This window comes from Cherax quadricarinatus, chromosome 76 (assembly GCF_038502225.1).
Source record: "Cherax quadricarinatus isolate ZL_2023a chromosome 76, ASM3850222v1, whole genome shotgun sequence".
In the NCBI taxonomy this organism is placed as follows: domain Eukaryota; kingdom Metazoa; phylum Arthropoda; class Malacostraca; order Decapoda; family Parastacidae; genus Cherax; species Cherax quadricarinatus.
This window is the reverse complement of record NC_091367.1, coordinates 6849635-6863829: the sequence shown is the minus strand read 5'-3', so window position 1 is coordinate 6863829 and position 14195 is coordinate 6849635. Positions and strand designations below refer to the sequence as shown.

At 38.5% G+C, this 14195-nt stretch overlaps 1 protein-coding gene across 6 annotated transcripts in view; it reads left to right on the top strand.

Annotated features, from left to right (window-relative positions):
- Positions 1–158: 158 nt before the first annotated feature.
- LOC138854964 (FH1/FH2 domain-containing protein 3-like) overlaps positions 159–14195 on the top strand; it is a 37131-nt gene continuing 23094 nt past the window's right edge. For 2 of the 6 annotated variants that reach the window (XM_070101227.1, XM_070101228.1), the window contains exons 1-2: positions 159–3677; positions 11813–11955. Coding sequence is in view for 2 of the 6 variants with exons in the window: in XM_070101232.1 (XP_069957333.1) it covers positions 3507–3677; positions 11813–11955 (314 nt within the window). In the remaining 4 variants the exon portion in view is untranslated. The remainder of the gene's footprint in view (positions 3678–11812; positions 11956–14195) is intronic. The other 4 variants (XM_070101230.1, XM_070101229.1, XM_070101232.1 and 1 more) reach the window with 3 other exon arrangements.

Here is a 14195-nt window from a genome sequence, read left to right as displayed (position 1 = left end):
CTAAGGTATGATTTTAGGTAGTTGAGGGAGTGGCTTCTGATGCCTTAGTGCGTTAATTTGGAGTACAGCAGTTCATGGTCAACTGTATCGAAAGCTTTACGTAAATCAATGAAAATGCCCAGTGGGACTTCTTTTTTTTCGAGTGTGGTGTATATTAGTTCTAGCATGTGTATGATAGCATCATTCGTGCTTTTATTATCCCTGAATCCAATCTGACAAGGGTTTAATATGTTGTGTGAAACAAGGTAGGAATAGATCCGTCTATGAATTAATTTTTCAAAGATTTTAGAGAGCAGTGGTAAGTTAGATATTGGTCTATAGTTATTCAAGTCAGCTTGGTCACCTCCTTTGTGGATCGGAGTGACCCTCGCTATTTTGAGGATTGTTGGGAAGGTAGCTGATTCAATGGATTTGTTAAAGAGCGTTGCAGTAATTGGTAACAATACTTGAGAAGCTTTTTTGTGCATAAAAGCAGGCAAGCTGTTTATGTCTCCTGCCTTGTTTTTAAGGGTGCTTATGATGAGCGTAAATTCTATGGGGTTGGTTGGAGCTAGGAATAGCGTATTTGGGTAGGTACCTATAAGGTAGTCTGATGGACGGGTGTTTATGCTTGCTTCGCTAGATTTTTACCTATGGTGGAGAAGAAAACGTTGTGTCTGTTTGCTGTTTCAGTAGGTGTGAGTGGGGGTTCATCTGATTTTGTTAGTTTGATTGTTTTGTTTTTGGATAACTTTTTATTTCCAAGAATTGCAGATAGAGTTTTCCATGTATTTTTCATATCACCTTTGATGTTATGCAATCTATTTTCATAATACAATTTTTTAGATCTTCTTATCAGGCTGGTAAGTGCTGACGAGTAACGTTTAGACTGTTCTCTAGTTATTTGACCCATTCTATACTGTTTTTCATATTTGTGCTTTGTGTTAATGGATTTGAGGATGCTTGGTGTTAGCCAGGGATTATTCAGTCTCTTTGCTGTGATCTGTTTAGTTTTTTGAGGCAATGTTTGTTATAGAGGCTTTGGGTTTCTTTTAGAAAATTATTTATACATTCATTCATATCTGTATATGTTTCGAGCTCATTTTGCCAATTGATGTTATTCATAGCTGCTATAAAGTTGTTTACTGCTGTCTCGTTATGTAGTCCGTAGGTTACTTTAGTGATGTCTTGTGGCAGTTTGCCCAGGACATGTCTATGAGGAGTCAGTTAAAATATTGATAATATTTCACCCATTCTCTCATTTGCTCTCTTTTTACATTGCTTCACCACTCTCTTAACTTTTCTTTTTCTTTCCATATACTCCTACCTCCTTGCATCACTTCTACTTTGTAAAAACTCCTCATATGCTTACTTTTTCTCTCTTACTACTCTCTCTACATCATCATTCCACCAATAGCTCTTCTTTCCTCCCACATCCACTTTCCTGTAACCACAAACTTCTGCTGAACACACTAACACTATATTCTTAAACTTGCCCCATACATCTTTTACCCCATTGCCTATACTCTCACTAGCCCATCTGTCCTCCAACAGTTGTTTATATCTTACCCTAACTGCCTCCTCCTTTAGTTTATAAACCTCTCTCTTTCTTGCTGCTTCCATTTTCCTTGTATTCCATCTACCTTTTACTCTCACTGTACCTACAGCTAAAAAGTGATCTGATATAGCTGTGGCCCCTCTATAAACAAGTACATCCTGAAGTCTACCCATCAGTATTTTATTTATCAATATCTAGTCCAACAAACTACTATCATTATGCCCTATATCATATCTTGTATACTTCTTTACCCTCTTTTTCTTAAAATATGTGTTACCTATAACCAAGCCCCTTTCTATACAAATTTCAATCAAATGCCCCCATTATCATTTACACCTGGCACCCAAAGCTTACCTACCACACCCTCTCTAAATGCTTCTCCTACTTTAGCATTTAGGTCCCCTAAAGTACATGTACAAGGTATGCAGGCCTAGCTGACATCAATGACATACTACTATAAGAAAGCCACTTGTTATGCAGAGCATTTCAGGCAAATTAGGTCAGTTTTGTCCCAGGATCCAACCCATACCAGTTGACTAATGCCCAGGTACCCATTTTACTGATGGGTGAACATGGACAACCAGTGTAAGGAAACACACCCAATGTTTCAACCCTTGCCGGGAGTCAAACCCAGACCCCTCACCCTACGAAGTGAGAACTTTTGCCACCAGGCCACCGGCCACTCCATCTGTGGTCTTGTTTGTCCTTCACTAAGCTTCATGACTTTACACTTGGTGGGGTTAAACTCCAGGAGACATTTATCAAACTAGGCTTGCATTGCTGTTCCAATTAACAAAGTACTGTAGTTATATTAGTGATGTTCCAGCTAGCAAATGAATCACATTCCTGGTATTCCAGTTAATGAAGGAATTGTTAATGAATTGGACTATATTTTCTTTGTTTAATACACCAGCCATCTCTCATCAAGGTAGTGGTGACTCACCACAACAAAGAGGAAGCACATTCACCATCATTCATGCTGTCACTGTCTTGCCAAAAGCATGCTGACACCACAGTTCAGATGAACCTTCCAACAACAACATCCTCGCCCATTCTTTAGAGTGTAGTCACTCTAGAAGTACAGCAGGCGTCTACACTATCCCCTGTGGGTTCTGTCCCAAGAAATATGTAGGCGAGACAGGCAGAGATCTTGCAGTCCGCCTGAATGAGCATCAAAATGCCTCTAACAGAGACGATGTAAGGTACGCCTGTGTCCTCCACAGAGACTCCACGGGGCATTTGATGAACTGGAATGAGGCACAACTCATTCTCACAGAACCAGACTTCAGACGCCGACGGTGCCTAGAAGCCTCACTAATCGCCGTCACCAACACTGTAGAACGCAACACTAGAAACTACAAAATTTCAAAAACATTGGCATACATGATACTTAAGCACCACCAACCCAACAACACAGGAGTCACATGATTTCATTGTCTACCCGTCCTCATCCCAACATGACATTCCTCAGGTCATGTGCGTCACTCACATCTCACTCTCCGCCTATATATATAATGTCTTTCTACCTCTGTATGTTAGAAGTGATCAAGGTCCCAGGACCGAAACGTTTTCTAATAAATATGTCATAGTGTTTGCTTAAGTGTCTTTCTAAACCAATTTAACGATTTATTCTAGACTTTGTTAATAATAATTAGGCCTATTTTATTTCTATTGGTCATGAGATCCTGACTGAATAAGAGACACCTGGCTGTCTTGAAGAAGGCACTGGACAGGTACCTAAAGTCAGTACATGACCAGCCAATCTGTGGTGTGTATATCAGTCTATGTGTAGCCAGCAGTAACAGCCCACTTGATCAGGCCCTGATCCACCACGAGGCCTGGTCATAGACCAAACCATGGAGGTGTTGACCCCCGAAACCCTCTCCAGGTATACCCCAGAAGCTAAAAATGACATAGTGTTTTGTGCTGAATAACTTATTTTCTTATCTTGCAGAAATTATTGACTACAATGTTACCAACACCTGAAGAGAAGCACAAGATTCAAGAAGCCACCATTTGCAACCCATACCTTCCTCTTGGGTCGGCAGAACAGTTTTTTATGATGCTGTCGTCCATATCTGAACTTCCCGCCAGATTAAAACTCTGGATCTTTAAGCTAGACTATGAGAACATGGAGAAGGTAATAACAAACAGGGTAATTTTTCTTCATTTCATCAGAATTTGCTTTGACATTTAGCTGATGACTGACATGGTTGCTCTGCCTGTATTGCTCTCTGAGACTTCCACCTTTATTGCAGAATTTTTTAACTGCATTTCCCCTTATTCCCCTTCCCATTCTGTTCATGTCCTCCTCTTAACACCTCCACCTCTTCTGTTCTGAAATCTTGTTCACCTCTGCCATGTTCCATTGAATGAACCGTGTGGGTTTAGCACTTCCCATGAATATAATAATAATTATGCATGGAAATGCTTCTTCACACCATAAAAATAAAATAAAATAAAATATTTATTTCTTTGTTAAGGTTACAATGTGTGTTTACATGCAGTATGAATGGAGCAAAGAAAACCACTATCATGCCTAGGCATTTTGGGCAGACTTAACCTAATACTTATAGACTACTTAAGTCTAGACAGGTGAAGAGTGGTAGAATACAAACAGTCAGTCTTCACTCTATTGTTAATATGAGAAATTATAAGAAATTCTACTTGCCTGAATTGCATTAGTGGCTTTCTTTTGTGCCTAACAATGTTTTATTGCATATAAATTACATTATTTTAGGTAGTAGGTTGGTAGACAGCAGCCACCCAGGGAGGTACTACCATCCTGCCAAGTGAGTGTAAAGCGGAAGCCTGTACAGTAGGGCCCCACTTATATGGCAGGTTAGGTTCCAGGCTACTGCCAGAAAGTGGACATCACAGGAAAGCAGAATGCCATTTGTTTCCAGTTATAAATGTCAGATAAGTTTACACTTACATTTATTAAGTTAGCAGTAGAACAAGGCATTAAAAAACAATAAAAAGTAAAATACACACACAGTACACTCATTACTTACTGTCGCAACCCCCAATCCTGAAGTGTCTCCTGGTGTCGCAAAATTTAAAAAAAAAAAAAATTCTTATGAAATGATAGAGAATCTTTTCCCGATTGTAATGACACCAAAAACACAAAATTTGATGGAAAACTGACGGAATTACGCTCTCGCGAAGTTAGCGACCTCAGCAATATTTACAAATTGGCAATTTCACCCACTCTGATCCCTATTTTCGGCTAATTCCATTGTTCCAGGCGACCAAACTCATAACTATTTTTTTTAGAAATCCATTTTTTCTATCGATTGAGTACAAGAAACTGCCCATTTACCTATTTCAACTACCCAATAACGTGGTCAGAAATTTGCAATTTGGCCAATTTCACAAAAATTAAAAAGTATGACAATTTCAAAATAAGGTTCAGAATGAACAATGCAGACATTTCTGGCTCTAAAATAACAGTTTCTTCGTTCATCAGTCATGTCTCCAGGCCCCTGTGATATTACTCTTGCTTTCTATTTTGAATTTTTATTCAAACAAAAAATAGAAGATTTACTGTTATGCAGACTACTGCAATACTGTAATAATTGTATAAATAACATCAACCCATTCATGACTGCATATTAGAATGGCTAGTTTGACATTTATTGGACAATGATATCATTTGCTTACTTTTGAACATCGGCAAAAATTAAACATTTCCCCTACTTTGAGCTCCATTTCCAGGTTTTTTTATAGTAAAATCAGTCAAAATCACCTCTATTTCTATAATATGTTTTCCATTCTATCAAATGAGACCAAGAAAACGAGAATACAACCATAAATACTATATGAAAATAGACCACAAAGTCGGCATTTTAATTAAAAAAAAGGTCAGATTTTTTTTTCTCATTATGCACCGCATGCTCCAGGATTTTTTTTATATGGTGCACACTGACCACACAGACCCATTCTCTCACATGTGGGCCTACCAGCTTTCTCCTGCTTCATTTGAAGCTGCTAGAATTTATGAGTATACAGGAGGGCCCCACTTATACGGCGGGTTAGGTTCCAGGCTACCGCCGTAAAGCGGAAACCGCCGTAAAGTGGAACACCCTTTTTTTCCACTTACAAATGCATACAAACACTAGATAACAAGTTTACACTAACATATATTATGTTAGCAATAGAACCAGACATCAAAAAACAATAAAAAAGTACAATACACACATAGTGCACTCATTACTTACCTTAAAATATTTATAGTCTTAATCTAGGGTGAGACAAGTAGTATTTATTGTAAGAAATCAAGTGTGGTATGTATGGTAGTCAGCCAGGCTACCATACCAGGCCACCCCACCCACACATACTATTCTATGATATTTAAGCATCCCAGAGCGATAAAATTTATATACAGTTCACTCATTACTTACCTTAAAATATAGGGTGAGATGAGTAGTATTTATTGTAAAAAATCAAGTGTGGTATGTATGGTAGTCAGCCGGGCTACCATACCAGAGAGAAAGAATGAGTGCATGAGAGAGGACAGGCGCAGAGTTATGTAAACAAACCAGGCGAAGGTAAGTTTTGTAAACAGTGTACACGTCTGGTTTGTGTACAAGTTACATTGTGTACAGGTTGCCTCTACATTGATACGGTAGAATAAATAAAGAAGAACACTCCCATTCTCATGTAACATCATTTTGAGAAGAAATGATGCTCTGAGTGAAGGCAATGGAAGTAAGTCACTCTGACTTTTTTGGGTTATCCTAGGTTCTCTACACATATGTTATGTATTTATGTTATGTATCGTGTTTATTATATAATTTTGAAAATAATATCACGGATGGATTAATGAAAATGTGTATATTAACGTAATATACAACATTTAATGATACACCGAGCTCAGACAGCGTAAACAAACAAACTGAACAGGTTGTGGACGATCACTCGGTCAGGCGAAATAGACGGTATTAATACGTGTCCAGTTTTAGTTCATTCATGTACATTTGTAAGAGTTTGTGAAACTTTTACCTTTTACTTTTATTATTATTATAATAATTAAATCACGAAACAAATACTCTTACACTGTGTACAAGTTAGTACAGAATTATAGCTATAAAGTGAAGGCATACGAAAGGAATATTTTTCTAGTTATCCCTAGTAACAGGTGACGGGCTAGAGAAAACGTAATTCTTCCGACACTTCTACAAACCGTTTGGTAAACATCTCATATATATTTGTATAAATTTTTATACTGTGGGTGCATGTATCATGTTTGTGTGTTACATAATGTGTTTCTTATATAATTTTGAAAAAAATATCATAGATAGATTAAGGGAAATGTCTATATTAACGTAATATGCGACATTAATGCGCCCAAGAGATTATTATTACTATTATTATTATTATTATTATTATTATTATTATTATTATTATTATTATTATTATTGCATCAAGAGTAGAGAGACTCTTAGTGATTTTAATGTGTACCTACATGCCAGCACAGTGTGTAAGTTTATTTAGGTACAGGTGTACACAAGTTTAATTATCAAGTACAATACATATAAAATATACAATAACTTTAAAACACTTGAAATTTTGGAAAGTTTCCGGACATAATAAGGAGATGTGCTCAGGGAGAATGTAAACAAACTCGGTGGGCCGCTGTGACCGTATTAGAAAGACAGGTGGGGGGAGCCGTATAGCGAGTTTTGGTCATAATTTGAAATGTCCGTATTAGCGGAACGCCGTAAAGCAAAACGCCATAAAGCGGGGCCCTGCTGTATATACGTCAAACACGGTACCTCGTAAGACGTATATATACGACCTTGACAGTCAAAGGGTTAATGTAGGGTGAGAAGTGAATAGTGTTTATTGTAAGAAGTTAGGTGTGGCAGGTATGGTAGCCACCCCACCCTACCCACACATAATATACTTCAACATTTAACCCTTTGACTGTCGCAAGCCCCTTTCTGAAATTGTTATTCTATGTTGCAAAATTTTTGGAAAAAATAAATTATTTTTCTTATGAAATGATAGAGAATCTTTTCCCGATGGTAATGATGCCAAAAGTAGAAAATTTGGTCGAAAACTCACAGAATTACGCTCCCGCAAAGTTAGCGATCTCAGCGACATATACGCATCGGCGATTTCACTGACTTTGAGCCCTGATTTTGGCCAATTCCGTTGTTCCAGTTGACCAAACTCATAGCTATTTCTTTAGAACTCCATTTTTTCGATCAGATGAGTACAAAAAAACCGCCCATTTACCGATTTGAACTACCCAATAAAGTGGTCAGAAATTGGCAATCTGGCCAATTTCATGCAAATTAAAAAAGATGCCAATTTCAAAATAGGGTCCAGAATAAACAGTGTAGACATTCTTGGCACTAAAATAGCATATCCTCTATTCATTAGTCACATCTCTAGGCCCCTCTTATATTACTATTACTTTCTTTTTTGATTTTTTATTCATACAAAAAATACAAAATTTACTGTTATGTAGACTACTGCATTATTGTAAAAATGGTATAAATAATATCAGTGCACTAGTGAAAGAATATTAGACTCCCCAGTTGACATGTATTGGACGTGTGGTGTGATTTGCTTACTCCTGAACATTGGTAAAAATAGAACATTTCCACTACTTTGAGCTCAGTTTCAAGGTCGTTTTCATTGTGAAACTAATCAAAATCATCTCTATTTCTGTAATATGTTTTCCATTTTATCATATGAGACCATGAAAACGAGAATACAACGATAAATACTATACGAAAGTACACCTCAAAGTCTGCATTTTAATCCAAAAAAAGGTCAGAGTTTTTTCTTTTCTCATTATGCACTGCTTGCTTCAGGATTTTTTTTTATGTGGTGCACACTGACCACACAAACCCATTCTCTCACATGTGGGCCTACCAGCTTTCTCCTGGTTGATTTGAAGCCGCTAGAATTATTGAGTATATATACGTCCGAAACACTGACTCGTAAGACGTATATATACAACCAAAACAGTCAAAGGGTTAAAGAGCCCTAGAGTGATAAAATGCATATAGTGTACACTCATTAAAATATTTGTAGTCTTAATATAGGGTGCAAAGTGAATACAGCCTCTCCTCACTTAACAACAGAGATAGGGGCCTAAGACCCTGTCGGTAAACGATTTCATCGCTAACCGAGGAATGACCCCTTACCGACACTTCAAAAGTGTCACCACCCAAATAGTAAAACATTTGGTTTTATGTTTGTTGGAAAATTCCTTTCAGTCTGTTTATTATTAACAGTAATAAACATGAAGCAGGTCACTGACTTACTTCCAAGATTCCAGGAAACACGTACATAGCTGATTACTTGGGAAATTTTTTGTTTTGAGAAAATCACACTTTTTTCAGTCTTTGCATAGGGTAAGAGTCATTTTCTATAGTTACTCTTCAGGCGCGTAACATTTTCTGTTATGGTCGTGGTCACTTTTTTTTTTTTTTATCCCTCTCCACCCTCCGCTCTTCAGTACCTCTCTATATAATATCAGTTTTTATTAATTTGGGCATCTTTATCATGCTTCTACATTATTTGTGTTATACCTAATATTAGTCTGGAATGGATATGATAGGTAGATAACCTTTATTGATAGTAATAGAATAATTATACATTATTTTTATAGTGCCGTGAGCTTACACGTCCGTACATCATGGTGAAGCATGAATTACTGAGACTGCTGGTGCCTTCTCCACTCTCTTGTATAGCCCCAGCCCTACACATCCTCCAGTGCCTCTCCATATATGTCAGTTTTTATTAATTTGGGTAGCTTTTTCGTGCTTCTACGTTATTTAATCAAACTTTTTATTCATCCGTGACTTGCTGTAAATGTTTATGTTGATTCCTCGCCTTCACCTGCCTTCAAAGTCTCAAAGATAATGTGTGCCTTGGCTTGAATAAGTGAAAGGCTCATCGGCATTCTTTTTTGTATCTGGTAGTCAAACCACATCACCAGTAATTTCTCCAGTTCTTGAATGAGGCCTTTCTGCTGCCTAGTTATTATGGCTTGAAATCCTGTTGATGCTTTCACTGCCTCTTTCACTATATCCTTCAAAATAGTGGAAATGGTAGAATGTGCCACCTTCAAGTCATCGGCTATCACTTGTACTTTCTTACCAGCTTCATACTCATTTATAACCTTCATTTTTACCTCGAGATCAAGAGCCTTCCTTTGGTTCTTAGCACTTCCTTCAGGTGAAGTAAGGATCTTCCTTTTCACCGACATCTTGTACTATGGGATGCACAATAAAGTGCAAATTTGTACAAATATGTATTCTTGGAGACAGCGAAAGCTGAGTGTCTGTAGGACGAAGTCTGAGATACTTGACGCTGAAACATCACTTTGCCTGTATAAATGTCATACGTATTTTGTACAAGTTTGGTAGCTAGCATTTAAACTACTCCAGAGCAGTTGTTATTATTATTATTAGTAGTAGTAGTAATGGTAGTAGTATTCTTCTTTCAACAAACCAGCTGCATCCCACTGAGGCAGGGTGACCCAAAAAGAAAAACAAAAGTTTTTCTTCTTTTTACATTTAGTAATATATACAGGAGAAAGGATCACTAGCCTCTTGCTACTAACATTTTAGTTGCCTTTTATTGGCACTTAAAACAACTATGGATATGAAGAAAGAGGTCATTGCTAAGTATGAAAGTGGAGTGCATGTCTCCGAGCTGGTCAGGTTGTACACAAAACCCCAATCAACCATCGCTACTATTGTGGCCAAGAAAACGGCAATCAAGGAAGCTGTTCTTGCCAAAGGTGCAACTATGTTTTCGAAACTGAGATCGCAAGTGATAGGAGATGTTGAGAGACTGTTATTGGTATGGATAAACGAAAAACAGATAGCAGGAGATAGCATCTCTCAAGCGATCATATGTGAAAAGGCTAGGAAGTTGCATGACGATTTAATTAGAAAAATGCCAGCAACTAGTGGTGAAGTGAGTGAATTTAAGGCCAGCAAAGGTTGGTTTGAGAGATTTAACAATCGTAGTGGCATACATAGTGTGATAAGGCATGGTGAGGCTGCCAGTTTGGACCAAAAAGCAGCTGAAAAATATGTGCAGGAATTCAAGGAGTACAGTGGACCCCCGGTTAACGATATTTTTTCACTCCGTAAGTATGTTCAGGTGCCAGTACTGACCGAATTTATTCCCATAAGGAATATTGTGAAGTAGATTAGTTCATTTCAGACCCCCAAACATACATGTACAAACGCACTTACATAAATACACTTACATAATTGGTCGCATTCGGAGGTAATCGTTATGCGGGGGTCCACTGTACATAGATAGTGAAGGACTGAAACCTGAACAAGTGTTTAATGGTGACACTGACAATGTTGTGAAACACTTTAGGAATGTCATAAAGGAACGGGAGGTACAGGCCTCTATGGGCAGATATGTTGTGCGACAGAGGTCCAGTGACTCTCAAGCTGGTCCCAGTGGCATTAAAAGAAGAAGGGAAGTAACCCTGAAAAAGGACTTGCCACCTCAAGTCCTAATGGAAGGGGATTCCCCTTCTAAATACTAAGACCATAAACACACTCCCCTCTTCCCATCCCATCAATCATCACCAGATCTTCAATAAAGGTAAGTGTCATGTAACTGTGCATGTCTTCTTCAGTTTGTGTGTATTAAAATTAATATTTCATGTGTTAAAATTTTTTTTTTTCAATGCTTTTGGGTGTCTTGCACGGATTAATTTGATTTCCATTATTTCTTATGGGGAAAATTAACTTGACTAACGATTATTTTGACTAACGATGAGCTCTCAGTAACGGATTAATAGCGTTAGTCGAGGGTCCACTGTATATTTGCTTCAGTTCTCCTTGTTGACTGTTTGAGCACGAGATTACACGGTCTGGCCATGAGTTTACATTTCAGTGCTGTGTGATAGTCAATAATGTTCTGTCACAGTTTACCCACTTACTCAGATTGATCTTGCAAGTCTTGGTGTTGTCCAAGCTTCCTTATATGAGCATAATGCATGGCTGCCAGCCATCACTACATGGTTCAGTCAAGGAACCAATTTCCCCAATTCTGAAATGTTTCACGTTAAATGAGTCTTAATAGCTATAGCTGAGGTACAAATAGAGTTTTGGATAAAGAAGTGTCTGATTCAACATTGAAATTTATTTTTATATCAGGGGGAGGACATGAGATTTTTTGAAGTGTCAAGGTGGGGCACGATGCAAAGAAGGTTGGGAACCACTGAACCACTGTCTTAGACATCAAGTGCAAATTAACCGCTTACATTTTTTCCTGTAGATTGACTCAATCACCTGTGTCTCGAAGGTGGACTTTGAGGAGCTGTCTCATAACATTGCCAAGATAGAGGTCGACTGTAAGGAATCATGGGGTCATCTAAAAGCCATTGCAAAACATGATGGTCCTACGCAGATTAAGCTTAAGTAAGATGGCTATTAATGCTAATTTACATTGTTCCACTGCACTGAGATCAGTTTGCCTAAGATGTGATTTTTATAATTACTAGAAGGTACTTGTGTGGTGTATTTACAGTAATTGTTATTATGAACTTGCTAGTGTAAACGTTTTTTATTTTTGAGAGTTGGGAGTTTTATTGTGCATATACTTTATTATTGACAGGTATGAGTGTTAATATGAATGAGTGTATGCATGGTACCTTGTTTTGGAGAAGACTGCTGAATGATCTAGTAGGTAAAAGCATTCTGTAATTTTTTTTTTTTTTTTTTAACGAGTCGGCCATCTCCCACCGAGGCAGGGTGACCCAAAAAACAAAGAAAATCCCCAAAAAGAAAATACTTTCATCATCATTCAACACTTTCACCACACTCACACATTATCACTGTTTTTGCAGAGGTGCTCAGAATACAACAGTTTAGAAGCATGTACGTATAAAGATACACAACATATCCCTCCAAACTGCCAATATCCCAAACCCCTCCTTTAAAGTGCAGGCATTGTACTTCCCATTTCCAGGACTCAAGTCCGACTATATGAAAATAACCAGTTTCCCTGAATTATTTTTTTTTATTATTATCACACTGGCCGATTCCCACCAAGGCAGGGTGGCCCGAAAAAGAAAAACTTTCACCATCATTCACTCCATCACTGTCTTGCCAGAAGGGTGCTTTACACTACAGTTTTTAAACTGCAACATTAACACCCCTCCTTCAGAGTGCAGGCACTGTACTTCCCATCTCCAGGACTCAAGTCCGGCCTGCCGGTTTCCCTGAATCCCTTCATAAATATTACTTTGCTCACACTCCAACAGCACGTCAAGTATTAAAACCCATTTGTCTCCATTCACTCCTATCAAACACGCTCATGCATGCCTGCTGGAAGTCCAAGCCCCTCGCACACAAAACCTCCTTTACCCCCTCCCTCCAACCTTTCCTAGGCCGACCCCTACCCCGCCTTCCTTCCACTACAGACTGATACACTCTTGAAGTCATTCTGTTTCGCTCCATTCTCTCTACATGTCCGAACCACCTCAACAACCCTTCCTCAGCCCTCTGGACAACAGTTTTGGTAATCCCGCACCTCCTCCTAACTTCCAAACTACGAATTCTCTGCATTATATTCACACCACACATTGCCCTCAGACATGACATCTCCACTGCCTCCAGCCTTCTCCTCGCTGCAACATTCATCACCCACGCTTCACACCCATATAAGAGCGTTGGTAAAACTATACTCTCATACATTCCCCTCTTTGCCTCCAAGGACAAAGTTCTTTGTCTCCACAGACTCCTAAGTGCACCACTCACTCTTTTTCCCTCATCAATTCTATGATTCACCTCATCTTTCATAGACCCATCCGCTGACACGTCCACTCCCAAATATCTGAATACATTCACCTCCTCCATACTCTCTCCCTCCAATCTGATATTCAATCTTTCATCACCTAATCTTTTTGTTATCCTCATAACCTTACTCTTTCCTGTATTCACCTTTAATTTTCTTCTTTTGCACACCCTACCAAATTCATCCACCAATCTCGGCAACTTCTCTTCAGAATCTCCCAAGAGCACAGTGTCATCAGCAAAGAGCAGCTGTGACAACTCCCACTTTGTGTGTGATTCTTTATCTTTTAACTCCACGCCTCTTGCCAAGACCCTCGCATTTACTTCTCTTACAACCCCATCTATAAATATATTAAACAACCACGGTGACATCACACATCCTTGTCTAAGGCCTACTTTTACTGGGAAAAAATTTCCCTCTTTCCTACATACTCTAACTTGAGCCTCACTATCCTCGTAAAAACTCTTCACTGCTTTCAGTAACCTACCTCCTACACCATACACTTGCAACATCTGCCACATTGCCCCCCTATCCACCCTGTCATACGCCTTTTCCAAATCCATAAATGCCACAAAGACCTCTTTAGCCTTATCTAAATACTGTTCACTTATATGTTTCACTGTAAACACCTGGTCCACACACCCCCTACCTTTCCTAAAGCCTCCTTGTTCATCTGCTATCCTATTCTCCGTCTTACTCTTAATTCTTTCAATTATAACTCTACCATACACTTTACCAGGTACACTCAACAGACTTATCCCCCTATAATTTTTGCACTCTCTTTTATCCCCTTTGCCTTTATACAAAGGAACTATGCATGCTCTCTGCCAATCCCTAGGTACCATACCCTCTTCCATACATT